Consider the following 27,640-nt stretch of genomic DNA (forward strand, 5'->3'; position numbering starts at 1 on the left):
TGGGTGATGGGTGGGAGAAGTAGCATTGTGTACATTATGGGGTCGCCTTGGCAACTGTGATCTTGGGGGTTGGGTGGAAAGGGGGGCTTTGCACTGGGGACCTAGGCCAGCTCTAGGGGCATGAAAGTACTGAAGTCCAGTGTAGGTAATGGGGAAGGAGGAAAGGAGCTTGTGGTTGGAAGGTAGCAAGGGTCTGAAGGCTACGGATTGGCCATGTGGAATCCTCAATGACCTATGAATGACCCATGGGGGAACTTCTCTGCCCCCTCCCACTCTTCTGGTGCTATTAGCGGGCCTAGCATTGGAAGAACCAGTGGGGTGATGAAGAGCCATTAGGGACAGGAGGACAAGAGTGTTGTCATGGTAACAGAGCCTCTCCCTGGACTCTCAGGTCGCGCGGGCCCTTTAAGGGTCACCCTTCTGGCCACTCCCAAAATGGCGGCGCGCCTGCTGGCTGCCCCCCCACCGGGGTGGCGCGGGGGGGCGCCCCGGACCTCCCCATCATGGCGGCGCGGCGGGGCTGTCGCGCTGAGGTCACGGCGGCGCGCCGGGGGGGCGGGGCGGCGGGGGGAGCGATTTAAAGGGACAATGTCCCCCGAGCGGTGGAGGCGGCGGCGGCTGCGGAGGCCGTGGCACCGGCACCGGGAGCCGCAAGGGCGGTAGCGGCAGCGACGGCCGCACCAAAGAAGGGAGCGCCGAGCCCCGGCACCCAGCTGGCGGCGCCGCCTCCCCGGTGAGGCCCGGCCCGGCCTGGGGAGCCCGCGGGCGGGGCGGAGCCGGCACTGGGAGGGGGAGGCCCGGGCCGGGCCGGGCCAGGCGGGACCCCCCGGGGCGGGGGGCGGGGGCGGGGCCTGTAGGGGCGGGGCCTGGTCGGGGGCGGGGCCGCACAGGTTGGGGGGAGGAGCGGGGGTCTTGGGGCAGGTGTCCCCCCCCCCAACCTCGGCGCGTCCCGCGGGGTCTCCCGCCCCGAGGTGCACGGGCGGAGGGCGCATCGCGTGGACCCTGGCGCCCCGAGGGGTGTGCTGGCGCGGCGCCGCCACCACCCCTACGACCTCCGGGGGCGTCCAGGAGGGAACCCCCTTCCCCACGCTGCCAAAGTGCTCCGAAGTTGCGGTCCCGCCGGTTCCCCGCGGGCAGTGCCCACCCGGTGGGCACCCGCAGGTGGTTCCTCGGGGCCTGGGCAGGGACCCCCACCACAACGGCCAGTCCACGGATAGGCCCCCTGGGAGCCCCCAGGCCCTCGAGGGCAGCGCCTGCAGCCAGGCCTGGAGCCCCGGCCCCGCCCCGGTTGCCTGGGATCGGCCTCCCTACCATCTCCCTGGGGAGGGCGCCTCATTCCTGCCCTTCACTTTCCGCCGTTACCTTGAAGGTATTTATAGGTGGAGAAGACAGCCCCCACCCCCCATGGCCTCCCCAGGGTCCTCATTTCTGGACCAGGAGCTCCATCCTTCCCTTTTGCCCGCAGACTGGAGAGATCTTGGGAGGGTGGGATGGAGGAACCCAGGCTGGGTATGCATGAGGGGTAACGTTGGGGTGAAGCAAAAGGGTGAAGGCTGGGGTCACTTGCGGCTGAGCGTGAGGGTGAAAGGGTTAATGCTGGAGAACCCTAAGGTTGTGTGTGGACGGAGGGTTGGAGTGTGGGAAAAGTGAGGGGTAACTGATCCAGGCAACAGGAGTGAGAAAAGTGCAGGGGTAATGATGGGGAGACTTGAGACAGTGTATGGGATCAGAGTGTAGCAGTGCTGAGGCACACGCATAGGATATGCATGTGCATGGAAGTGAGTTCACAACTGGGAAAAGTGCAACCATGAATGAATGAAGGGAGGCATCTAAGAGAAGTAATAAGTTTAATGCTGCAGGAAAGCAAGGTGTCTAAGCGTGAATGCTGTAAAGTGGGGGAAACTGAGGCAGTGCAAAGAGAGGAGTTGTGGACGAAAGCCGAGGTGTGCTGAGATTAGAGACCATTGAGATCAATGTGTAGGGATAGGGCCTCAGCACTGGGACTTGCTCATCTGTGCTTGGGGGTAAACTGAGGCACCAAACCACAAGGGTGAGGACAGAGGCTTTGAGGAAGGAGAAACTGAGGCAGAATCCCTTTCCAGCCTCCCCTGAGCACCTGTCTCTCTGCCCCCACCAGACCTACAATGCCTCACTGAGCCGGGCCAGCAGCTGAGTGGAGCCAAGCAGAGAGCATCTATGGATGGGCCCCTGGCAGGCGGCCTGGCCGCCCCAGATCGTCCTCGAGGTCCTGAGAGACTGCCTGGCCCAGCGCCGAGAGAGGACATCGAAGGTGGGGCCGAGGTTGCTGAGGGGGAAGGTTGCATCTTCCGGTCTACCCATTACCTGCCTGTCACCAAGGAGGGCCCTCGAGACATTCTGGATGGCAGAGGTGGCATTTCTGGTAAGAGGGTGGGCCCTGTGGCCCTGATGGGAGCATCCAGCCAGTTCCCCAAGGCTCAGGGAGGGCCAAGTCACCCAGCCCATCAGGAGCTGAGTTGGGATCCTGAGTCTGCCTGGGTTCAGAGCCTTTGCCTTCTGCTTGGTTGCCCATTTTACAGTTGTGAAAACAAAGGTCTCGGGAACTAATGACCTGACTAAGGCCCACCCCAGTGGAGAGCAAGGAGCTGGGACTTGACTCAGGTCTGCCTGGCTTCCTTCTCTGCTCATACTAATGGGGTCCAGATGCTCAGCTTAGCACCCCTGAGCTCCCCTCCCTGAACCCACTTGTTCTCCAGGTATGCCCCCATTCCCGTCAGTCTATTCCAGTTCTGTCTTGCTACAAGGTCTTGATGAGTCCCACTTCTGAGCCAGGGGCCCAAACAGCTTATGCCCCCTAGTGGCTGGGGAGAGACTGAGCAGTCAGGGATGACAGCCATCCCTTTATGCCTCTGTTTCCCATCAAAAGGGGATCTCGCACCATCCCCACCTAAAGAGTTGTCATTCCTTCATTAAATACTCAGCAACTACCATGTGCCAGGCTCCGTTCTAGCTGCTGGGGATACAGCTGTAAGCAAAAGCGACAAGAGTCCCTGCCCTCAGGGACCTGACATTCTAGTCGGGGAGACAGACAACAAGCAACTACACAAATAACATAAGGGCAGGTAGTGACAGGTGCTGTGAGGGTATTAAACAGAGTGCCAGGATCATGCCTAGGGGAACCTGGGAAAACCTCCCTGAAGGAGTGGAATTTGAAACAGCAGGTGCAGAGGCCCTATGGTAAGGAGGAGCCTGGTGTAGCTAAAGAGTGGTGGGTGCGGTGTAGGCTGATGTACCCCGTGTCTCCCTTTATCTCCTTGGTCTGCTCTAAAGGCCTTGGTTTCTAGGAATCTCCAAGCACCTCATCATGGGTCTCCTACATGCCAAGCCCTTTACGTGATCATCTCCTGTCATTCTCAAAAGAACTGTGTGGGGTAACCTGTTATTATTATCCATTGTTAGAGATGGGGAAACTCAGATCCTGAAGTGTCAAGTCAGTTTCCCAAGGGCCCACAGCCAGGCAGTAACCTGGCTTAACAGCCTTCATCCTTCACTACCACCCTATGTCAGGGCATCCTTGACCTGCCCCAGCTCACCTTAGTGAGGCTCATGAAGTCCAGTTACTTACAGAGCATGGCATGCTCACCTCCTCGGGGCTGGACACTGGTGCGCAGCCAGGGACCAAGCACACACACCACCTCCGCCCCTGCTGAACCCTACCATCTGGGGTCAGACAGACAGACCAGCCACCAGCTGTTAAGACGTAGTTGCACAGGTTGCAATGGGGGATGGCCAGGCTGGGGGACATCCCAGAGTCCTGGATGAGGAACCGTGAGTCAGGCAGGGGACAGGGGACATCCAGACAGGGGGCTCCACGCATGCAGTGGTGTGGAGGTGACTAGTGGTACCCAAAGATGTCATGTAGGAGCACGAGAGGGCAAGACCCCTGCTCAAAGAACCATACCCTCCCCCATACTCTTAGGAACCAAGGCCCAAAGAAAGGCAAGACTGTGTCCCAGGTCATGCAGCTGACCAGGGCAGGTCCAGGACTTTGACTCTGTGGGAGTCCTGGGGAACGGACTTTGGGACCTAGGACCCTCTTTGGATCTGGCTCTGAGGAACTGGGCATTCTGCTTTACTTGGCAGAAGTCCTAGGTCTGAGGACTTCCCTGCTGGTCCAGTGATTAAGACTCCACGCATCCACTGCAGAGGGTGTGAGTTCAATTCCTGGTCAGGGAACTAAGATTCCCATGTGCCACGTGGTGTGGCCAAAAAAGAAAAAGAAGAATGGCAGGTCTGGAGAGAGGGAGCAAGTAGGTAGGTGGGTAGATGTGTGCTCACTCCCCCTGGGGAGTCCACCAGGGTCCAGGGCATGTGCCTGGGGAGGAGGGGGGTTGTGGCTGCTGAGAGGGGACAGGTCTACTCCTAATGGTACCACTGAGCATCTAGGGCATGGGGCGAGGGCTTGACTTGGAGTAGGGCCATGGCCTGGAAGGTGGAGAAGGGTCTGGGCTTCAGACAGAGTGTCTGCCACACTGCCCTCTTAGCCCGTTCCACCCCGCCTTCCCTAGGCACCTGCCCTAGGAGTCTTGTGATGCCTATAAATAGGAACAGCCTCTGAGGCTGCCATTCCATGCTGAAGCCTGGGTCCTCCCTCATCCCCACCTAGTCCTGGGAGGCCCTTAAGAGCACCCCTGGAGGAGCTACTGCAAACTCCTCCACCTAGACATGGATGAGTCCACTGCCTCCTCTGTCCTCCATTATAGCTGTTGGCCTTGGCCTCACCTGCAGCCCCTCACCCAGTGCTTGGCTTCTCTGGTTGGCTTCCTGGGTGCACCTGAAGCTTGGGGGCTGGGATGGTCCATATGGATTTCTGAAGAGTCTGGTGCATGCCTGGCATTGGGACCAGGGAGCTAAAGGACGAACAATGCATCCTTTCTGCCCTCATGGGGTCCCTGAGTGGGCCTGAGGTTCTCGGTCAAGCCTCCACCTTCCAACTTGGGGGGTGTCTGAGCCAACCCTAAACCCCAACCTGGGCAAACCACCCCCCTTCCTCCCCCCACCGCCGACTCTCTGGATTGAGCATTTACTCTGTGATCTCCCTTGGCGCCCGTCTCTGGCCCTTCCAGACTGGGGCCGTAGCTGTTGCCCTTATATCGAGGAGGAAACAGGCTTGGAGCGAAAAAGGCATGCCCTTCAGTTTCCTGCATGGCCTTGAACTGGATCTGTCTGACTCTGATGTCTAGACTCCTGGCCACTTTGCCAAGCTGCCTGGCTTGGGCTTCAAGCTGCTCACGGACACCCTTCTCATTTTCAGTTGCTCACTTTCAGACCCTCTTGGGGACGGACCCCAGATGGCAGGAGCCAACGAGGGTGCCTCAGCACAGCCATCACTGGGGGCCGCATCCAGAGTGCCTTGTCTGACCCATAGGGACTTCTGAACCCCCTTCCAATGGTGGAAGCTGCGGATGAGCCCCCAGTTCCCCCAACAGTCTTGGATACGGCACCCTGCTTGGTCTGCTTCCTCCAAAGCACCTAAAAATAGGTGCTTCACTGGAGCCGCTCAAACAAAGAGGCCAGTACAGCCCCCTGGCTCGCGGAATTCTTAGACAACAGCAATCGCAGAACCATCGAATCTGGGACACTCGGAATCTCAGGAGCTTGGGGTCCCAGAATCTCAGAATCAGGACATCTGGACCCTCGGACTTACGTGAACTGGCTGGCCTCTCCCACGAAGCTCACGTCTGGGACTCTTGTGTTCTCAAGAGACACATTTCTTGGGGTCTCACTCCCTTAGCTGGTCCAGGCCTTCATTCCCCAAACCTCAAACCCTCTCCAGCACTCCCCTGACCCTTGCATCCGGGCTCAACCCTGACCTGGCCCTGCTCCCCATCTGTCTACCACAGAGCTTCTCAAAGGAAGGAGATTCTACCCCCAGGGGACACTGTGGCCATGTCTGAAGACAATTTTGATTGTCATGACTGCAGGTTCAAGGATAGGGGTGGCTCCTGGCATCTGGTGGGTGGAGCCCAGGGGTGCTACTGAAGATCCCACAACGCACAGGATGCCCCCCACTCCAGAGAATGATTCAGCCCCTCAAGTGAGCAGCACCACGTTTGAGAAACTGTTCTAAATGATGCAGACTCCTGTATCCCCATCACACTCTCACCTCCTGGAGGCCACGTGCCAGTCATGCGCCTTCTCTCAGGCTCCACAGAAAGACCCTTGTGGCGGTGATCACAGCCTGCTGACCCTTCCCCTCCACCCTCATCAGCTCTGAATTCTTTGGCCCCTGACAGTCGGCTCTCAATCTCCTGGGCAAATTGGAAAGTAGAGGATTGGGAAAAGTATCAGTACTAACCCCAGCACTTAGCCCTCTTTCTGGACCATCCTCAAATTGAAGCTGATCCAGCAATTGCATCTGTTGGGCTCTGGATGGGGCACAAGATCTCCCAGTGTGTTAACCTTGGCCCCAGCAATTGGCCTGTGCCCCGACTGGCATGCTTGCCTGCATCAGGCGGGCGTGGCAGGCAGAGGAGGCACAGGCCAGGATTCCTGTGGTCACTCCAGGCATTGGCTCCACAGGCGGATAATGGAGAGTTGGCTCTATCTGTGTGAGGTTTCCTAGGAGGGACGTGATTCCAAGTCGTAGGCCTGAAAGGGGGTCTGGGAGGCAGGAGGCAGGGATGGGCCCTCTGCAGCTCAGGCTCAAGGGCTCCTTACTCTTCATCTGGCAGCTGTTGGTTGAGTACCTGCCCTGTGCCAGGCACTGAGATGCTGCAGTGAGCGAGGCCCCTGGGGTGGGAGTGGGTGGCTTATGTGCCAGTGGAGGACCCTGGCAATTTCAGAGAGTGCTAAGGAAAGAAAAGAAAAAAGGCAATGAGTGAGGAATCACAGAGGCTCAGTTTAGCAGGTGGCCAGGGAAGGGTTCTCCAGGCAGAGGGAATAGCCAGTGCAAAGGCCCCAAGGCCAAAAACAGTGAGGTGGGCTTGAAGCTTCATGAGCTGTCTGGGCAGAGTGAGAGAGGGGTGAGGAGAAGGCGGCGAAGCTGGAAAGACCCGCAAAGGTCTGACCTCGCAGGGCCTTGCAGGTGGTAGTTGGGAATCTGGCTTTTATTGGAGATATGATGAGAAGCCAGGCAAGTTTTTACCAGGGTGTGACTTAAAAAAAAGAAAAAAAGATCACCCTGGCTGCTAGGTGGGGGACAAAGAGAGGAAGACTGAAGGCAGCAAGCCCTGATGGTCCCCTAGGAAAGCCAAGAGGACCCCTCCAGAGAAACCCTTTCGGGGCTCAGGAGTACAGAGGCCAGAGGCCTCTCAGGGGAGAGGGATGGGGAGCTAGCTGGGCCCTTCCAAGGTGCCCGGTTGGGCTCCCAGAGCTGGGGTGCTGTGAAGGGCCCCAGCCAGGGGGACCCCAGCCCCTCAGGGTCTCCCCTCTCTGTTGCAGATGGGCAGCCCCACCCTGGCCTCAGCGAAGCCCTTCCCCGTGCCACCTCCGCCACCCATCGGATCAGCAGCTGGTGAGTTGCCACGCTGGCCCTGACCTCAGGGAGGGCAGGGGGGTGAGCAGGACATACCTAAGCCCAAGAGAAGCCCCTAGGAGTGAGACGGGGTCAGGAGGGAATCAGGATGCTAGGCAGGAGGAGGTGGCTCCTCTCAGGCAAGCCCCTGGGCGCTCGCAGGGGGTGGTGGGAGGACTGGGATGAACACAGACAGTCAACTCTCATTATCCCTGCCGGGAGCAGGGCCAGAAGGCCAGGAGCCTGGAGGTTGGACCCTCGGAGTCCTGTCTCTGCCAGGTGACCCTTAGAATAAGGTTCGGCTTCTCTGAGTCTCAGTTTCCTCATCTGTAAATGGAGTCCTTGTAGCGCATCTCACAACCTCACCTCGAAGACCAGAGGGATGTAGCGTCGGAGCAGGAATCAACAGCAGTGCTGATGGCAGCAACCTTTTATTAAATGGCTTGAAAGTGAAACTGTTAGTCGTTCAGTCATGTCCGACTCTTTGCAACCCCATGGACTGCAGCCCGTCCGGCTCCTCTGTCCATGGGATTCTCCAGGCAAGAATACTGGAGTGGGTAGCCATTCCTTTCTCCAGGGGATCTTCCTGACCCAGGGATTGAATCTAGGTCTCCTGCACTGCAGGCAGATTCTTTACCATCTGAGCCACCAGTGAAGCCCCCTATTAAATGGATGGGCAGGCGCTAATGTGTAACAACATCCATATTGGGATTAATAATAGCTCTGTTATTTAGCACTTTCTGTATACTGTGCTCTCAGTGTGGGACTTTACCCCACTGAATCTTTGCCATAGCCCTGTGGGGAGTGGGCCCGTTAACATGGAGGTAACCCCATGATTTCTGCTCAGCCTCGCAGTAGAGCCCATCTCCACATCTGTTCCATGGGTGTGAGTCATAGCCGCTTATGGAGGCCAGATCTTGAAAATGAGAGAAATCGATCAGGAACAGTCATAATAAGAACCCACACTGGTTGTGGGCCTACTGGGAGCTAGGCTTCAGGCCAAGTGAAGCGTTTCCCAGCACTGAGTTGTGTCACATTCACCCTGCACTTCACGGGGTCAAGGTTCCCATTTGAAAGCTTGTGGTTGCCATCATTTAAATAAGCACCTGCAGCGTGTTAAGTGTTCTTTGATTACGGTGTGAGAAAACTCCCTCAGTCACTGCATACAGGCACGGAAGCTCTTGGTTCTCGGGACTTGTCCCCATTTTTAGGGCTGGAAAACTGAGGCTCAGTGAGGTTGCCGCGCCTCCCCTTGCCCCTCAAAGGAGGTCAGGGGCACTGGAGCCACAGGCTGCCCAGGGCCTGACTCTGCCCTCCTCCCAAGACGGGAGACGCAGGGAGGAAAGTGCATTCTCTTGAATGGTTCCTGCTGCCGAGTTTTACCAAATTTGCTGGAAAGAGGAAACTCAATGCACAAATAACTCCAATTTGGGGAGGACCAAGACAAAAAAAGCAGCCTGCAGCGTAACTGAAATGGGAAAGTCATCTAGGACCCTCCCAGGGGACAGATGAGAGTTGACTGTGCCACCAGACTTGGAGACATTCCTTGTGATCCCCGCTGTGGTCTCTGCACACTCCGCCCCTGCCCCCACCCCCCACAGTGGGGGGTTCCATACACAGGCATGAGCCCTGGGAGCTGAATCTCATATTTGACCCAACTGCTCTGGAAGGGTCCACACATACTCCCCCGACCTCCCAGCTGACACCCACACACTCCCCGCCTCAGTCCCCGTGGGCTGAGTTCTCTGGAACCTGTCTCAGACCGCCTGGGAACCACCCCCCACCCCCTCACTGTCCCTTGCCCAAGGAAAAGAAACCGAGGCCTGTGGCTAACCTGTCCCCATTGGCCCTTCCTTGCAGCTGCTGGGATGGAGGCAGCCTGGACTTCCAACCAGGCTCCCCCTCACCCCATCCCCTGGGCCACTACCCAGGCCCCCTGGATGGCCGGGGGCCTTGGGAGCACCCCCTGATTCAGGAGGCTGGGGAGGACCTCGCATCTGAGCAGAGGTTTGAGGACTCCGTCATCATGAGAACCGTGAAGCCCCATGCTGAGCTGGAGGGCTCCAGAAGGTTCTTGTACCACCACCAAGGGGAATCAAAGGTATTTGAGAAGGTCCCCCGGGGCCGCCCCAGGTTCGACTGGCTGCAAGACGCAGATGAGGTGGTCCCGCTCCAGGATGCGGGGCTGGACATGGACTTGCCTCCCCAGCCATCACCCCTTACCTCCTTCAGGACAGTGCTCATGCCCGTAGATGATACCATGAAGACGTTGGATGGGCCGGTGGTGGGCACCAGAGAGCACCTGGCAGGCCTGGAGGGCCTGACCCAGCCGTCCGAGTGGAGCCTGCCCCGGTCCGCCTCAGAGGTGGCCACGCAGACCTGGACGGTGAACTCAGAGGCATCTGTGGAGCGGCTGCAGCCATTGCTGTCCTCCATCCGGACGAGGCCCTACTTGTGTGAGCTCCTGGAGGAGGTGGCCGAGGGGGCAGACAGCCCCGACGAGGACGAAGACGAGGAGCCAGCTGTGTTCCCATGCATCGAGTGCAGCATCTACTTCAAGCAAAAGGAGCACCTCCTGGAGCACATGAGCCAGCACCGCCGAGCCCCGGGCCAGGAGCCACCGGCTGAGCTGGCCCCGCTGGCCTGTGGCGAGTGTGGCTGGGCCTTTGCTGACCCCGGTGCCCTCGAGCGGCACCGCCAGCTGCACCAGGCCTCCCGGGAAAAGATCATTGAGGAGATTCAGAAGCTAAAGCAGGTCCCAGGTGACGCGGGCCGGGAGGCACGGCTGCAGTGCCCCAGATGCGTCTTTGGCACCAATTCCTCCAAGGCCTTCGTGCAGCATGCCAAGCTGCACGCACAGGAGCCACGGGGCCCAGCGGCCCAGGAGCCCTTCGGGGGCAGCAGCGGGGCGGGTAGCCCAGGCCCCGACGCCACCTCCCTTGCCTACCAGCCCTATGAGGACCCCTCGGGCCTCAGTGCCTGTGTTTTCTGTGGCTTCCCTGCGCCCAGTGAGAGCCTGCTCAGGGAGCATGTGAGGCTGGTGCACGCCCATCCCCACTGGGAGGAGGAGGATGGTGAGGCTTTTGAGGAGGAGGGCCCTGCCAGCCGGCCGGGCACCAGCCAGGACGCCTACACCCGATTCTCTGAGGCCGCCGACTACTTTGGCAAAGCTGAGCCGCTCTTGGCCCCCACGTGGCAGGAGAATCCGGCTGGATACGACCCCAGCCTGGCCTTTGGCCCAGGCTGCCAGCAGCTGGGCACGAGGGATTTCCCACTGTCAAAGCCACTCCCACAATGCTCGAGCCAGAGGCCCCTGGGAAGGCCAGCCTTCCCCTCGCCACTAGCATCCGCTGCCTACTCCTTACAGGCAAGCAGAAGCAAGAGTGTTGTCCAACCTCAGGGGCTCCCAGGCCACCTGGAGGACCAGAGGCACCCATGGAGTGAAGAGGAAGATGAGGAGGAGGAGGAGGAGGAAGAATTACTGCTGGCCTCAGAAATGGACTTTCCCCCTGAAAACAGGGTCTTTGCGCCGCCAGCCAGCCCCGGCCTCATCCCACAGTCAGCCCTGGAGCTGAAGCGGACATTCCGAGAAGCCCTGCAGACGGCGGTGGCCTCGCGGGCACAGCAGCAGCAGCTCTGTGGGATGGTGCCTGTAGTGCTGGTGGCGAAACTCGGGCCGCGAGTCATGGCTGCGGCGGCCAGGGCCCCCCCAAGGCTGCAGCCTGAGGAGCTGGGGCTGGGGGGCGCCCACCCCCTGGACTTCCTGCTCCTGGACACGCCACTGGGCGGCCCTCTGGGGCTGGACCCATTCCTGGATGGGGACCCAGGGGTGACACTGAAGCCTGAGGAGCGGAAATGCCCCTATTGCCCTGACCGCTTCCACAATGGCATCGGCTTGGCCAACCACGTGCGGGGCCACCTGAACCGCGTGGGTGTCAGCTACAATGTGCGGCATTTCATCTCTGCTGAGGAGGTAAAGGCCATCGAGCGCAGGTTCTCCTTCCAAAAGAAGAAGAAAAAAGGTAGGGTGGCTCCACTCCAGCACCCACCCCCCTCCGAGGCCAAGGCCGGGGAGATGCACAGCTGGGTGGCTGAGTCCTGAACCAACAAACCCTCAATCTAAAGCCTCCCTGTAGTGCCCAGCATGGTGAAGGCAGGGAGCTGGGGCCAAGGTCACCACATCAGAGGAGATATGGGGACACCCCAACTGTCTGGCCCTTCCAGTAGCTAGAGTGTAGCCCCAGGCAGAAAATATCACTGAATCCTTCATTCGACAAATCTTTACTGAGTGAGGTCACCACAATGAACAGAACAGGAGTCCCTGCCCTTCTGGAGTGCACAGTGCCAGAGGCATGGTGGGACCCTGGCTGACTTCAGAACCCCTGGGGCTGCCTGTGAGGTATGCTGATTTCCAGGCACCAAGGTTCTGATTCCAGAGGTCTGTCTCCACATGAGTGCCCTGAGGAGTTCTGATACTGGCGGACATGGAGCCTACATGGGGAGGGGCTGGTATGGTGTTTGAGAGGGTGTGTGTGTATGCACACTGTGGGGAACGGGCAGGGGACCGACTGCCACAAAACTAGGCAGTTACAATGTTAAGGGACCTGGGCTGTGATGGGGGCAGCTCAGGGAGGGGTTTAGGGAAGCCCAGAGAAGATCCCCAACTCTGGGGGATCTGAGCAGATTCCCAGAGGAAGGCATGCCACCCACTGATCCATTGCTTCATTCAGCCAAGGTTTCATTGATAACACTGGGGTGATACAGACATGAGCTCTAGAGGAAAGAAGGGTATTAATCAAACACTTGTCCAAATGACTGCAAGTCGATCCTGGAGAAGTATTTCTGGGGGTGAGGTCCCTGATGCTTTGAGTTGTGTGAAGGGAGACAATAGAAGGCCAGGAAGAGAAAGCTTCTTTAAGTGAGCAGATGCAGGCAGGAGCGTGTACAACAAAGGGCAGGGAGGCATCCAGGGTGAGGACCAGCACGGGGTGTGTGATCCACTGGGGCAGTGGCCCTGGGAACTGGAGAGCGGAGGATGTAGAGTAACACACACACACACCCCGCCCCCTACTCAGGCAGTCTATTTCCTCTCTCTCTCCACAGTGGCTAACTTTGACCCGGGCACCTTCAGCCTGATGCGCTGTGACTTCTGCGGGGCCGGCTTTGACACTCGGGCTGGCCTCTCCAGCCACGCCCGGGCCCACCTGCGTGACTTTGGCATCACCAACTGGGAGCTCACTGTCTCACCCATCAACATCCTGCAAGAGCTGCTGGCCACCTCGGCTGCTGAGCGGCCCCCCAGCCCGCTGTGTCGTGAAGCTGGGGTGCCGCCTAGTGGCTTCCTGACCTCCCGCCGGCCCCGTTTACCTCTTACAGTGCCCTTCCCACCCACCTGGGCTGAGGACCCTGGGCCAGCCTACGGAGATGGTAAGGGGAAAGGGGGCAGGCAGGCTGGAGCCCTGACCCTTCCCAGGGGCCTGGAGGGATGGAGGAGTGGGAGGTGGGCCGCCACTCTGCTTTCCTGCAAGTGTTTTCAAGTCACTTTACCAAGTAGGTTGACTACTGTCCCACCACTTAGGGGTCCTATTTTACTCAGTGGCTGGGCCAGGGCTCTGTCTAGGTCCAGTTCCTCCCTGCCCTGCCTGACAGTGGTTTTAACAGAGGCTTACTGATCTCTTTACTAGGAGCCAGATACTCTTCTAAGCCTTTTACAAATATGAACTCATTTATATTCTCATAACAACCCTTTAAAGGCAGGTGTTATTATCCCCATTTTATCAATTAGGAAACTGAGGCTCAGAGATCTTCATTAATATGCCCAGGTCATACAGCTGAAAGCATGTGGAGCTGGGGTTTGAAAGCCCAGAAAGCATAAGCTTCAGAATCCTTGATCTTAATGATGTCTTTTACCTGGAGCAGCACTGTCTGGTGGAACTTCCTGAGGCAATGGAAATGTTCTCTAGAGACTCATACTGTCCTACAGGGTCACCACCACTGGCCACATATGGCTGTTGAGTCAAAGGCAGTTAGTACAAGGTTAGTGGTAATCCAAGTAGACAATGTAGATCTAGAGTTTACATTCTAGATTTTCAGTGGTGCCTACAGTGTCCATCTGGGCTTCCCAGATGGCTCAATGGTAAAGAATCCGCCTGCCAATGCAGGAGCCACAGGGATGCAGGTTCGATCCTTAGGTCAGGAAGATCCCCTGGAGGAGAAAACGACGACCATTCTAGTATTCTTGCTGGGATGATCCTGTGGAGAGAGGAGCCTGGTGGGCTATAATCCACGGGGTGACAAAGAGTCGGACACGACTGAGCAACCGAGCACACATGTATGCACTGTGTCCAGCAGCATTGATAACCCCTCCCTTAAGTGAGTGCTTGCTGTGTCCCAAGGTTTCACCTCACCTACACCTCAAAACAGTTCCATGCAGCTAAGGGTTTCTGTGTTCCTGTATTTTGGATAAGGAAACTGGGGGTCATCGGCTCTGCCACAGCCACCAAGCAGCACAGCTAGACTTCTGAGCACCACGTCAGGTGCTATCGTCAGAGGCTTGGGTGATCCAGAAGTAATATTTTGGTGAAGGAGCCTGGGGCAGGACTCCATGGAGGAAGTGGAAATATGAAGGACTCAGCCCGACAAAGCCTGACTTTGTGGGAGTCTTTACTGAACCTCACAGGAGAAAAACTCAGCAGTGAGGAGAAAGTAGGCTCTGAGGAATGGAGAAGGTACCTGGACAGGGGAATTGTCCAGGGGCTGCTTGGGGCTAAGGGTTCCTTCTGTTTCTCCTACCTGGAGTTTTCAGGGTCCTGGGCTTCCCAGGTGGTGCTAGTGGTAAAGCACCCATCTGCCAATGCAGGAGATATAAACGATGTGGGTTCAATCTCTTGGTCAAGAAGATCCCCCGGAGAAGGGCAGGGCAACCCACTCCAGAATTCTTGCCTGGAGAATCCCGTGGACAGAGGAGCCTGGCGGGCTACAGTCCATAGGGTCTCAAAGAGTCAGACACGACTGTAGGGACTTAGCGCACACGCGCACGCGCGCGCGCACACACACACGCACACACGCATACCTCTAGATCTGTACTCTGCCTTTGCTGGATCCATCCACAAGACCGAAGGACATTTGAGGGTCTGCAAAGGGAAGAGTGTGGCTGTTGAAGCCCTCTCCCCTCCTTGGACAAGGAAGAGATTTGAGGCACAGAGAGAGGATAGTGGTTGGTTGAGGTCACACTTCAGGGAGAGGCGGAGTGGGGCCGTGACCTCAGGCTTCTTGCCTCTGTGAAGGCTATCCCCTAGGCAATCAGCTCAGATACCTGGCTAGGTTTCCTGGTGTCTCAGTGGTGGCTGGGAGGTGCAGTTGCTCTGAAGATGGCTAGTCGTGGGTGGGAGAGGGGAAGGAGGTGAAGGAGGGGACAGGAAGCAGTTTATAGGCTCCAACCTTGGCCCCTTCTTTCTCTGAGTCCTGGATGTCAGGCTTACACCCTTTACTTGGCACCCGGTTCAGGCACCCAGGGGATGACAACACGCAACCAGCAGCCAGGTTCTGTTTCTACCAGAAGACCAATGTACCAGCCCCCAGTTAGTGCTGAGGAAGTTGACCATGTCACTGGGACAAAGGAGTCAGCCTGCTACCGCACTGGCCCTGTCCTTGGGGGGTTAGGGGTATGATCAGTCTTTCAGTGAACATGTTGTGGGTGAGGGTGTTAAGGAGTGGTTGACAAGATCCTAGAAGCCTTGAGAAACGATGTCCAACAGAAGGGCCAGGTCCGGGCACCAACCACGAGAAGCGGCCATTCTTAGAAGGATCTCCCATGCCTCCCAAAGTGGGCGGTGGGGAGCGGACTCCAAGTTGGGGGCGGGGCAGTAGTCAGATGCTAGTCCCACCCAGCTGTCAAGTAACAGCTGGGGGCAATCCGTTTAGTTTGGGGGAGGGAGAAGCAGGTTCCGCTTGAAACGCGCGGTGCCGGCCTTGTGTGGAGTTCAGTAGGATTGCCAGAGAGCGCCGTCAGGGGACAGCTGGATGCCAGCATGATGTTGGGGGATCCTCCTGGTTGGGAATCAGGTGTCTTCCAGGATTCCTGACCCGGAGGGGAGACTTCCAAGGAAGGGAATGAAACAGTGTCCCCAGGCAGGTCCTAGGTTCGCCCTTCGGGCTCTAGGAGCCTGGATGCTGTTAAGGCGAATGCGTGTGGCCGGAGGATTCCCATCGTAGTCTTAGAGATGTCCAGGGTACGGGGAGAATGTCTCGGGCCGTTGAGACCCGGCTAGAGCAGCAATTGGCAGCCGCCAGTAGCACTGCGTGCGTGAGTGCGCGAGCTCTCCTCTGGTCGGGCGGGGACAAGGGGGCGGGGGGGGGGGGGTGGGGGGGGGGGGTGCGTTCGCGGTGCTCGGCGCTCGGCTGGCTGCCCTGGGCGCACCCCGAGGGGTGGGGCGGAGCGGAGCAGGCTCTGCGGCGGCGGCACTCGGCGTTCGGCTGCTCTCGCCTGGGGCGGCCGCCCCGCGTGCGCCGGAGCCAAGATGGCCGCCTCCACCGCCCAGTGCCGAGTGACAAAAGCGGAGAGCAAGGCGGCGGCGGGGCCGCGCGCGGGGGGCGCCCGTGAGCGCGCGCCCGCGGGGGCGCCCCCGCCGGGCCCCCCGAGCCCGGGCCCCGCGGCTCTTCCCTCGCCGCCGCCGCCGCCCCCACCCCCGCCGCCGCCGCCGCCGTCGCGGGACGGGCCCAAGGCCGAGCCGGAGCCGGGGCCCGGGCCCGCGCCCGCGCCGGGTAAGAGCCCGCGCCGGGGAGGGTGCGGGGAGGGCAGAATTGGCGTCCCGCCCGGCCCCTGCTGCAGCCGCCGCCCCAGACACCCGCCGTCCAGTCTCCGGGACTTCCCCTCCCCCCAAGCGCTCCAGTCGCGGGGACCCTGGGCCTCCTGTCGCGGCTCGCAGGGTCCCGAGCTTCAGGAACACTCTCCGCCGCCACTTTGCTGAACCCTCACCCCATCTGACAGATAGCCGCTAAGCTCCTTGGAGCCCGTGGTTTGCTTCTCACCGCAGCCTCTGTTCCTCCGGCGCGGAAACCGACTCCAAGTCACTTCAGCCTTGACACGGTCGCTGCCCCGACTGACAGATGAGCCCACTCCACCCGGAGACTTTGACAAAGTCCTCGGCGTCCCAGGCGCCCACCCCCGTCGAACCCCAACTTCCTTTCTCTTTGCCTCTGTAGGACTCAGACTGAGCCCGGGACCTACCTGTCCGTCCCTCCCCACCTCCCACTGCTCATAACACGGAGCACCTCCAGGGCCCCATCTGACACACCATTCCTTCATTCTGACCTCTCTCCATGCTCTGAACGCTAAAACTCGGACTCAACAGGCCTCTCAGGCTCCTTTCTCCAAAAAATTAGACCATGAAAACTCACTTTTGATTCTGTGTCCTCATACATCTTACCCAGAGAAGCTTTCCAGCCTGATGGATGCCTCAGAAACTTCTGAGAAAGTTCAGTGATTCCCATTCTCACTGTCCCCAGTCAGGTCCCCGGCTGTTCCAGGCTCACAGTTCTTACTTTTACCCTTTCCTTGGGCTTAGCTTGAGATTAGAAGACCAACCTAGGGCCCCCAGTTGTCTTGCCTGGTGGAGATTCCCCACAAGTCTTTGGGAGCCTCCCTTCCAGTCCTGTGCTGCCTGCCTCTGCACTGCCTCTGTGGCCTCTGACCTTGGCCTTTTCTTTCCGAATTCCCTTTCTGACTGCCACCTACCCGTACCCCCATGACTGACAGATGCTCCGCTCCGCAGAGAGGAGCCCAGAGACATCTCTCTGCCTGGAGAGATATTTTCTCTGAGATTAGCACTGCGTCCGGTGACCTGTCTGTGCTGTGGTAGGTGGAAGCTGTTCCTAGTCTGTGCTGTCAGTTGGCGGCCTCGACATCCCTGCATCGTATCGGAGCTCGGGGTTATGGATGGAGCCTCAGCTTTCATGGGGTGAGCTGCGTCCCAGAGTGAGAGCAGGCACCAAGGATGAGGAAGAAGGCTCCCACTACTGCCAGCCCTACGCCCCTGGCCCTCCGTCCTCACAGGGGTAGACAACCCACACCTTACCTGGGCTGAGCCTGTCTTCCCAACCTCACAGGCCTGGGTTCTGAGGAAAACGCAATGGTGGCCATGGACTTGGGCTCCCCCCCGCTTCCCAAGAAGAGCCTGCCTGTCCCTGGGCCCCTGGAGCAGGTGGCCAATCGGCTGAGCAGCAAAATGGCTGCAGAGGTTCCTCATGGCAGCAAGCAAGAGCTGCCGGACCTCAAGGGTGAGTGGCGCAGGTGACAAGGGTGCTGACCAGGCTGGTCATGCTCTCAGGGAGCTCTTGGGCTGGAGGGTTAATGGGGGGTAGGCCCTCGGTTAGCCACAGCTTTCTCTCTGGCATCTCATGGTACCAAGGAGACCCCCGGCTGTCTTCTCTCTTGAGTTTTTGCTGCCACAGGCATGCTTGGCCTCGAGCCCTGGTCAGGGGAGGGGCATCCAGAGAGGCAGTGGGCACTGTCATCAGGAGCGCACCCCCAGACCCAGTTCATGTGCTGACTTTAATTGTCGGTAGCTGTCTGATCTTCTCCATGAAACTGCCTTGTCCTTCCGTTGATTCTCAGGTTGTTACTCAGTAACGGCAGGCACTGTGCTGGACCCTTGGGATGTGAGAGACGCAAAAGAGACCTGGCCTTTGTCTTTGGGGGTCACTGCCGTTGGGGGACAGCAAGGCAGAGAAGTAGAGATGAGGGCTCTGCAGAAAAGCGTGCAGACAGGGCCCCACGGAGACCATGGCTGAGGCCACCAGCCTAGCATCTGGGGCACGAGTTAAGCTACTCTTTAAAGTGTGTGCCTAGCAGGTCAGCGTCTGTGTGAAAACTTGCTGCCAGGACACCCTGGTACATTAGAAATGTGAACAGCATGTCACCGCGTGGACCACCAAGGGCTCTGCCTCCTGCTGTGTGCCTTTGGGCACAACTTTTCCTCCCCCTCTCTCTGAGACTCAGTTTCCTATATTTGAAAACTGAACAGGCTAAGTCCTGCCTCATTAGGGTCATTTTAAGTGTGGGAGGGGCTGACGGAAGCCAGGAGCCTGCGTGAGCGGGACCCCAGGGGGAGGAACAGCGGGAGAGCAGAGCCTGTGCAGCCTCACAGACAGCTCTCCCGGCCTCGGTCTCACCCTCCAGCCCAGAGCCTGACCACCTGCGAGGTCTGCGGTGCCTGCTTTGAGACACGCAAGGGCCTGTCCAGCCATGCGCGCTCCCACCTGCGGCAGCTGGGGGTGGCCGAGTCGGAGAGCAGCGGTGCCCCCATTGACCTCCTCTACGAGCTTGTGAAGCAGAAGGGCCTGCCTGACACACCCCTCGGGCTGCCCCCAAGCCTGACGAAGAAGTCCAACTCGCCGAAGGAGATAGTCGCTGGAGCCCCACGACCTGGTCTGCTCGCCCTGGCCAAGCCCCTCGATGCCCCTGCTGTCAACAAGGCCATCAAGTCGCCTCCCGGCTTCTCAGCTAAGGGCCTGGCCCACCCGCCCAACTCCCCACTCCTCAAGAAGGCATCGCTGGCCCTGGCGGGCTCCCCTACCCATAAGAATCCTGAGGACAAGAGCCCCCAGCTGTCTCTGAGCCCCCGGCCAGCCTCTCCAAAGGCCCAGTGGCCCCAGTCTGAAGACGAGGGGCCCCTGAACCTCAGTGAGTGCGGGTCCTGGGAGCCAAGGGAAGGGTGGGGCCTCAGGCTGGGCCTCGGGGCCCGGGGCGGATGCAGTGGGGACCGTAGCGCCTGCGTATCCTGGGTCGGCTGGGTCAGAGCGTGTTAATTAAGGTGCTGTGTCTCCGTTTGGGCATATTACCTGTCTCCCATTTCACTTCGCCATTCTTCCCCCTGGAAGTCTGGCGGTGGCTACTAAGCCTGCCAGGGTCATCCTTGCCCCTTAGAGCTGCTTTTGACCTTCTCTGGGCCTGAGGGTTGGGGCAGTGAAGGTAGCCAGGGTTCCCATGGGGCACCTGGGGTCCTGCAGGTAAACAGGTGGTCCACTAGCCAGGTAGGCCCATGCTTGGCCCTGTCTTCACATCCTCTTGTTCCTGGTGTCCTTTGCAGAGGTACCTCCGTGCCCAGGGCTGGAACTATACCTCTTGGGCTGCCTGTGGGCATGGCAAAGAAGGGCTTGGGAAGCAACTCCCAGGCATGGTGAGCAGACTTAACAAAGGCCATGTCAGGAATTCAGACCTCCCCGCACATTTGTGGGCCTCAGGGTCTGAGAGTGAGCCTAGGGTCTGGCCCCCTGACCAACAGGGCACCCCAGTTGCACCTCATGTTCCAATGAAGCTGCTTCCACGGTCTGTGCTTCCAGGAGCAAGGGTCTGAGCAGGTGTGCCCTTGGTTGTGTGATGCCTGGCAGCCAGTGTGCCCCTGCTTTGTCACCTCCAGCCCATCCTGCACAGCTTCCCTGGCTGAAGGGGGCCTGGAAGCCTCAGATTGTGCCATTAGAACTGGGCCACTGCCTCTCTACCCCGCTGTCTCCGTAGCCTTAAGCTCTCTACACTCACCTTGACGCCAAAGGCCTAGGCAAGGAACATGACTTTCTGCTGCCCCAAACCTCATAAATCCACAGCAGTGAGTCTTGGACTCCCACCAGCCTGGGCCGCCGAGACTCACACCAGGCCTTCCCGCCTCAGTCCCGGAGGGCCGGCCGAGGTGGCGGCCGTGAACCGCCCCCCTGTGTTTTGTCTCCGCAGCTTTAGATAGTGACGGGGGCAGAGAGCTGGACTGCCAGCTGTGCGGTGCCTGGTTTGAGACCCGCAGGGGCCTGTCCAGCCACGCCCGCGCCCACCTGCGCCACCTGGGCGTCAGCGACCCGGATGCCAAGGGATCCCCCATAGACGTGCTCCACGGGCTCATCCGGAGGGCCGGCGTCCAGATCCGCCTCCCACTCGGGCGGGGCGCCCTGGCCCTGCTGGGGCGGCCTCCTCCCGCTTCTGCGGCCCTCTCCTTGCTCCCCCCCCCACCGCCGGCCAAGAGGGCCAAGCTGAAGGCCAAGGGTACGGCCAGCCCCTGGGGGAAGCAGGACCTCCCGGCCGCCGCAGCCGCTGGCATTTTCTGGGCCTCTGATGTGGAGCCGTCTCCTCTCAACCTCTGTAGGTTCTCGCTTCAGCCGCCCCGGTCCTCCCTGCGGGCCCTGGAGCCCCTCCCAGGGTGGGGAGTCACAGCCCTGTCCCTCCTCCTTCCCTGCTGAGGCCGGGAGTGGACAGGGGCCCTTAGCAGTGGCCCAGTTCTGCCCAGAGATCTTGCTGGCCGTTGGCTGCTAGGCCTTCTCTCTCGGCCTTTGACCTTCCCTCAGAATGAAGGCCAAGGGTGGGGTGCTGCCTCTTGGTATAGAAGGTGCCCATGGTTGCCCCTGGTCTGGATGGCAGGGCTACCACTTCCTGCCCCCATCCCGGTTGGGACCCTCAGGGCTGTGGCGTCTTGGTTCTGTCCTTTTTCCACCAGGACCCAAGGCCCGCAGGCTCTCTCTAGAGCCTCCCTGCGCTCCTGCCGGGTGTCTGCCCCCACCCCCAGCCCGCTCCTCAGCTCCCTCCCTTGCACTTATCCTCCATCACCACCCCGGCCCCTGGACATGCTGCTGTCCACGCCCAGCCGACCAGGAGACCCGCAGGTGATGATGCTAACAGTGCCGGTGAAGCTGACCGCCCCTCTCTCCCGCTGCAGCCTCGGGCCCGGAGCCGGCACGCGACATCCGCTGTGAGTTCTGCGGAGAGTTCTTCGAGAACCGCAAGGGCCTGTCGAGCCATGCCCGCTCGCACCTGCGTCAGATGGGCGTAACCGAGTGGTACGTCAACGGTTCACCCATCGACACGCTGCGGGAGATCCTCAAGAGACGGACCCAGTCCCGGCCTGGCGGACCCCCCAACCCATCAGGGCCTAGCCCCAAAGCTCTGGCCAAGGTGGTGAGCAGCGGAGGTCCTGGCAGCTCACTGGAAGCCCGCAGTCCCGCGGACCTTCACCTCTCACCCCTGGCCAAGAAGTTGCCACCGCCACCAGGCAGCCCCCTGGGCCACTCACCAACTGTCTCTCCTCCTCCCACGGCCCGGAAGATGTTCCCAGGCCTCTCCTCACCCTCCCTGCCCAAGAAGCTGAAGCCTGAACAAATGAGGGTTGAGATCAAGCGGGAGATGCTGCCGGGGGCCCTTCATGGGGAACCGCACCCATCCGAGGGTCCCTGGGTGGCACCTCGGGAAGACATGACCCCCTTGAACCTGTGTAAGTGTGACCCTGGGGCAGGACAGGGAGAACAGGTAGAGGGGTCTTCCCCTCACTTCCCTCGGGGGTACCCGGAACACCCAGGGTTGAAATGGAAAAGGAAGTAGTACACAGGTCCAGAGAACAAGGGGCTAACTGAGAGTTCCGGCTATGCAGACCCCCAACTGAGTGAGCTGCTGCTTGATGATTCTACATTCCTGTGAAGGAGGCAGAATTGTGTCATTAGGCAGGGGTAAAGAGATTCTCTCTGCCATCTTTGACTGGTAGTGGCTACCATCCAGATTTCTAGGGGAAAAAAAAACACGCTTGTAGGGATCAATCAGTGATGTCTGCCATGGGCAGGAGTGTAAGTGCTGGAAATGAGTGTCTCTCTGATATTCCCGGTCACTAAGCACTTGGCATTTGGAGTTCAGGTTAAGGTCTCAGCTGCTCCAGAGTCCTACCAGTACTTGACTTTGGACAGTTTCCTCTTTTGGAAGATGGAGATGCTCATGCTCCCAACTCGACAGTTTTCTGAAGTGGTGTAAAGCACTTAGCTTTAATGCTGAAACAAAGCCCCACGTATGCAGTAGTTGTAACATCCCTATTACAGCAAGCAAGAGTGCTCCCCTCTCGAACTCTCACTGTGTTCATTCTGCTCCAGTTGGTTGAGCTGCTGTGTGCCGAGCAGGTAAGGAGGGCCCAGGCCTCTGCCTTAGTGCTCACATGCATTCCACGACTGCTGTAAACCACATGTTTTGAATTGCTCCGCTTTAGACCCCAGGAACACAAGAGAGGTGGTTTCCATCTCCCATTTTGCAGAGGAGGAAACTGAGACTCCCAGCTTCACATAGGGAGTCATAGCCAAGCTTGCAGCTGAGTCCAGGATCCAGGGAGCACTTGCCCCTCAATCCATCACAGCGTCAGGGAGTCATCGTGAAGCCAGCTAGAATTTGAGGTGATAGAAGCAGCAGAAGGGCTGGATCATGTACTCAAGGGCCTCTGGAGGCAGATGAGGGAGTGGGTCCATTCAGGTCTGGGACTGCATGGATGGGCAGCGGGGCACTTAACACTGACCTTGAGCTTGCAGGCTTCCTGCCAACAGCCGCCGCCTCCCTCTCCTCCCCCTACCCCGACCCACTGCAGCATCCCGGGCAGAGCCGGTGCGTGACATCCGCTGTGAGTTCTGCGGCGAGTTCTTCGAGAACCGAAAGGGCCTGTCAAGCCACGCACGCTCACACCTGCGGCAGATGGGCGTGACCGAGTGGTCTGTCAACGGCTCACCCATCGACACGCTGCGGGAGATCCTCAAGAAGAAATCCAAGCCATGCCTCATAAAGAAGGAGCCGCCGGCTGGAGACCTGGCCCCTGCCTTGACCGAGGACGGGCCTCCCACAGTGGCCCCTGGGCCCATGCAGGCCCCCTTGCCCCTGGCGCCAATGGCTGGCCGGCCAGGCAAACCCGGAGCTGGGCCAGCCCAGATTCCCCGTGAGCTCACCCTGGCACCCATCACTGGCACCAAGCATTCAGCTACCGGCTACCTGGGCTCTGTGGCAGCCAAGCGGCCCCTGCAGGAGGACCGCCTCCTCCCAGCAGAGGTCAAGGCCAAGACCTACATCCAGACTGAACTGCCCTTCAAGGCAAAGACCCTCCATGAGAAGACCTCCCACTCCTGTAAGCAGTGGGCGGCAGGGTCCAGGGAGGGCATCTGCCAGGGCCTGTCGGGCTGGGCAGTGCCATGTCGCTCAGCCCCAGTGGGGGTCAAGGCGCCTGTGGGAGGCGGGACTGACTCCCGACCTGGGCAGTGCCTTCTGGGTACCCCTGCTCCCTCGGGGCTGGGGCTCAGCAGCACCCCCTCTGCCTGCAGCCACTGAGGCCTGCTGTGAGCTGTGTGGCCTTTACTTCGAAAACCGCAAGGCTCTGGCCAGTCACGCCCGGGCGCACCTGCGGCAGTTCGGCGTGACCGAGTGGTGCGTGAACGGCTCACCCATCGAGACACTGAGTGAGTGGATCAAGCACCGGCCCCAGAAGGCGGGCGCCTACCGGAGCTACATCCAGAGCGGCCGTCCCTTCACCAAGAAGTTTCGCAGTGCCGGCCACGGCCGCGATGGCGACAAGCGGCCGCCCCTGGGGCTGGCCCCTGGGGGCCTGGCTGTGGTGGGCCGCGGTGCTGGGGGTGAACCAGGGCCCGAGGCTGGCCGGGCAGCCGACAGTGGTGAGCGGCCTCTGGCGGCCAGCCCGCCAGGCACTGTGAAGGCCGAGGAGCACCAGCGTCAGAACATCAACAGTGAGTGCTGGTGGAGGAGGGTCACGAGCTGCCCCCGGGTCCTCTGCCATGCATCTCCCCTCAGGTCACTTTCCCAGCCACCCTCCTGTTCAGTCATCCACCGTCTGTCCCACCTGTCCCGCGGTCCAGGAGGTTTCCATTCACCAGCAATCCTGACTTAAAATTCCCGCAGCATCTGCCCCTCACTCGCTAAAGGCGGGAACCTCTTCGGGGGCCTTGCCATCCGGCTCATCTCCCGTCCCACTCCCCGCTTTTCCCCACCTCAGAATTTGAGCGCCGACAAGCCCGCCCTCCAGATGCCTCTGCGGCCCGGGGCAGTGAGGAGGCCAATGACCTGCACCAGAAGCTGGAGGAGGTGCGGCAACCTCCGCCCCGGGTCAGGCCAGTCCCCGCCCTGGTGCCCCGGCCCCCCCAGACATCACTGGTCAAGTTCGTGGGCAACATCTACACCCTCAAGTGCAGGTATGCAGCCCTCCCCTGGGGGAGGGAGGAGACCGCCCGCCCAGGGCTTGGCCTCCAGAGCCTCTGGGCCAGACTGGGGTGTGGCTGGGCCCAGGGTGGGGGCTTCTCACAGACAGCGATGCCCCACAGCCTCAGGCCCTTGAGCTTTATAACCTGCAAGACCTGGGTTCAGTTGCCGGCTCTGACACACAGTTTAGTGACCTTGAGCAAGAGTTTCTTGCTCCATACCTCAATATTCCCACCTATAAAATGGGATTGATAACAGATCCACCAAGTAGATTTGTTGTCAGGATTAAAAGTTGTGTAGTTACAAAACACTCAAACTGTACCTGTCACATAGTAAGCAGTTGGCAAGTGTTTGCTGGATTAAGGAGGAAAAAAATAGGTCTTAGTTCATTGTTAGTAAAGTCCACGCATCCATCAGTGTCCAGGAAACTGAGAGTCTGGGATGCAGTGTGCCTGCCTCAGGCCACACAGGCCAAGTCAGAAGTAGGATTCAAACCCAGGGCTCAGGACCATGAGCTTGGGTTCTGTATTTGAGGCTGAGAGAGTGAGGAGTGGGTGAATTGGGACCGTGAGTCAGGTGGGTTGGAGTTGGTGTCCAAGCCCCCTTTCCCTGGCTCCCATCCTTCTCTCCTGGGGCCTGGCAGGGTTGCATTTGCTTCCCTGGGGTCCCTCTCCGCCTCAGAGCACATGTTTCAGTCACCTGGCAGAGGTGTTTAGGAAGCTCAGTGACTCATACCCAGCACCTGAGCTGGCAGACTGCCCTGAGCATAGGGGGGGTCTCTCCAGGGGGCCCTAGCACGACCCCGTGATGGATAGAGGTAGCTGTACGTAGGAGGACACCTAACTTCTGGGTCCCCCTTCCCTCACATCCTGGGCCTGCTCTGTTCACAGTGAGGAGCAGCAGGTGTGCCTGATGCTCAGGGTGCGGCCAGGGCTATGGTTCTGCCTCTCCTTACTGCAATGGCCACTTTTTCCTCTCTCTGTTCCCCATGCCCCCCCAGGTTCTGTGAGGTGGAATTCCAGGGGCCCCTCTCCATCCAGGAGGAGTGGGTGCGGCACTTACAGCGGCACATCCTAGAGATGAATTTCTCCAAAGCGGACCCCCCGCCGGAGGAGCCTCAGGCCCCACAGGCACAGACAGCGGCAGCAGAGGCACCCTAACACAAAAGCATTCCAGACCCCCTCTCACGCCATCTTTCTCTCCTTCTTCTCCTCTCTTTCCTCCCTCTTTCTTTTCTGTTTCCAAAGGAGCAAGCCAAAACCTCAAACCGGTACCTTTCACGGGCCGGGCACACTACAGCCGGGGCACCGGAAGCCAGCTAGCCACCCTTCCCCTAGCCCAAGGACTCTGGGGCCACACACAGGGCATCTTCCTCCAGCCCACACCCACCTGCCCATTTGGTTCAGCAGCGGCAGCGGCCAGGTGTCTGGCGGCAGCCAGTCGGTTCACAAGGGAGGAAGACCAGCGTTCTCCCGTGTCCAGCAGTCAGGCGGGCTATTTTTCCCATCTGTGGCCACTTGCAAAGACCCCAAGGACCCCTGTCCTGGTTCCTTCTTGCCCTTGCCCCTGTGAATATCCTCACACACGCACGCACGCACTCACGGACCTCGTGAGACCCGGGAATCGGCCCCAGCCCTCCAGTTCCCGAGTTGAACGACTACCACATCACGCCACGGTGCTTGCTCAGGAGAAGGCACACTCCCTCTGTGGCCCTCTGCCAGGGCCTGGGAGCCCCCTGCCTGAGCCCACAATGCCACGGAAATCCTTGTTGGCCGCCTCCCCCTCATCCCTTGCAAGAGGGGCCTTCCCAGCCAGGAAGAGCTCAGAGCTGACAGCTGCCTCCTGCCGTGTCAAGGCCCTCCCAGAGTCTCGGGGGCTCTGGGGCCTGGGAGGGGGTGGGGGTGGGACTCTCCTTCCCCACCCTCACCCCCCCCCCCTTTTCACTGTTGCTTTCTATGTATAGCTCCCTAGACCTTTCACTTTTTTAAAAACGCGTTTTGTGTAGAGAATAAGGAACGTCGATCTTTTTATTTTGCAATCCTGGGCCAGCTAGAAACCGGGAGCCGATTGCCCTTTTAACTTTTTTCAGTGGCCACATTTTGGTTATCGATGTACCTAGAAGTATGTAAATTAGATTAAATTTCTCTTCTGGAAACACCCCGGGGCAGGCAGCCAGCGTTGTGTTTTTCTGTCGAGTGGACAAGCTGGCATTGTCTGTCTGGCAGCCAGGGCTGGGATCAAGCACCTCCGCCAAAAGCCCCTGGAAGCCCTGGGTTTTCCTGTTGGCTGCCAAGCCCACCAGACCTGTCTGGGGATGAGCCCAAGTTCCCAGCTGTTGGCCCTCCATGGCATGGCTGGTGGTTGGGGGAGGGGGCGGCGGGTGGGTCTCTGGCCAGCTGGTGCGGCAGCTCCTGTGAGCCAAGGAGAGGAACCAGAGCCCTGGGCAGCTGGTCTGGGAAGGGAGCCAGGATTGAGCCGTGATTGAGGCCTAAAGGGCTCTCCGAGGGCAGGAGCTGTCCATTGAGGGTGTGGGGACCTTCACTGGTGGGGAGGGTGAAGTGCACAGCCGCTGAGACTGCCCTGCCTTCAAGACATGTGACCTGTGTGGGGAGATACACACGCTTCCTGAACCCAGCTAACACAAGGGGGAAAAAGAGCTGCTGGCTCATTTTCGTTGTTATTTATTTTCTCATTCTGCAAATGTTTATTGAACGTTTCTGAGATTTTAAGAGATTTTGTTGGCTGCTCCTTCTTGTTTATTGCATGTGATTTTTTAGCTCATTATTTTCACTTAAAACAGCCAGGGGCTGCAAAGTGGGAATGACCTCCTGGGGCAGAGGCCTCTCCTACCCCAACCCCATTATCCTGGGCCCCCAACCATGCCCCTGACTGGGAACGGGGGACTCACAAGCTGTGACAGTATGTACCCCCTCTCCCCAAGGGTGGTCTTGGCCTGCACACTTGGCTTTTCTGCTCCTATGAGATCAGGATACATATCTTGCCTGCCGGAGGAGGCCCTCTACTACTCATGTCTAGTGTGAGACTTTGAATGCTGGTAGAGCCTCTCTTGGAATGAGACCTGACCCAAAGGCACCACCTCTTTCAGCTTTTCGTAAGTTTTTTTTTAAACTAATACATTAGTTTTAAAAAGTGATGTAAGC

General features: G+C 59.3%; 1 protein-coding gene and 1 long non-coding RNA gene across 11 annotated transcripts; one reads left to right on the top strand and one right to left on the bottom strand.

Moving 5' to 3' along the window:
• Positions 1-592: 592 nt before the first annotated feature.
• Positions 593-26,638, top strand: WIZ (WIZ zinc finger). Of its 10 annotated transcripts, none has more exons than XM_061421779.1 (13): positions 593-733; positions 2,138-2,401; positions 7,423-7,495; positions 9,356-11,517; positions 12,599-12,922; positions 17,603-17,773; positions 18,675-19,178; positions 20,223-20,621; positions 21,193-21,744; positions 22,870-23,397; positions 23,591-24,010; positions 24,277-24,472; positions 25,480-26,638. In XM_061421779.1, exons 2-13 carry the CDS (start codon positions 2,197-2,199, stop codon positions 25,637-25,639), a joined length of 5,694 nt encoding a protein of 1,897 aa, XP_061277763.1. In that variant the 5' UTR covers positions 593-733; positions 2,138-2,196; the 3' UTR covers positions 25,640-26,638. The 10 variants fall into 10 exon arrangements, with proteins under 10 accessions (XP_061277763.1, XP_061277764.1, XP_061277762.1 ...); XM_061421778.1 differs by lacking the exon at positions 593-733 and adding an exon at positions 999-1,369; XM_061421780.1 differs by lacking the exons at positions 593-733; positions 17,603-17,773 and adding an exon at positions 998-1,369.
• LOC133250490 (uncharacterized) lies at positions 11,761-15,837 on the bottom strand. The gene is made up of 2 exons (XR_009737337.1): positions 14,288-15,837; positions 11,761-13,700 (listed from the first exon to the last, which is right to left on the bottom strand). It is a non-coding gene; the product is annotated as an uncharacterized LOC133250490 (long non-coding RNA).
• Positions 26,639-27,640: the final 1,002 nt, after the last annotated feature.

Source organism: Bos javanicus, chromosome 7 (genome assembly GCF_032452875.1).
Source record: "Bos javanicus breed banteng chromosome 7, ARS-OSU_banteng_1.0, whole genome shotgun sequence".
In the NCBI taxonomy this organism is placed as follows: Eukaryota; Metazoa; Chordata; class Mammalia; order Artiodactyla; family Bovidae; genus Bos; species Bos javanicus.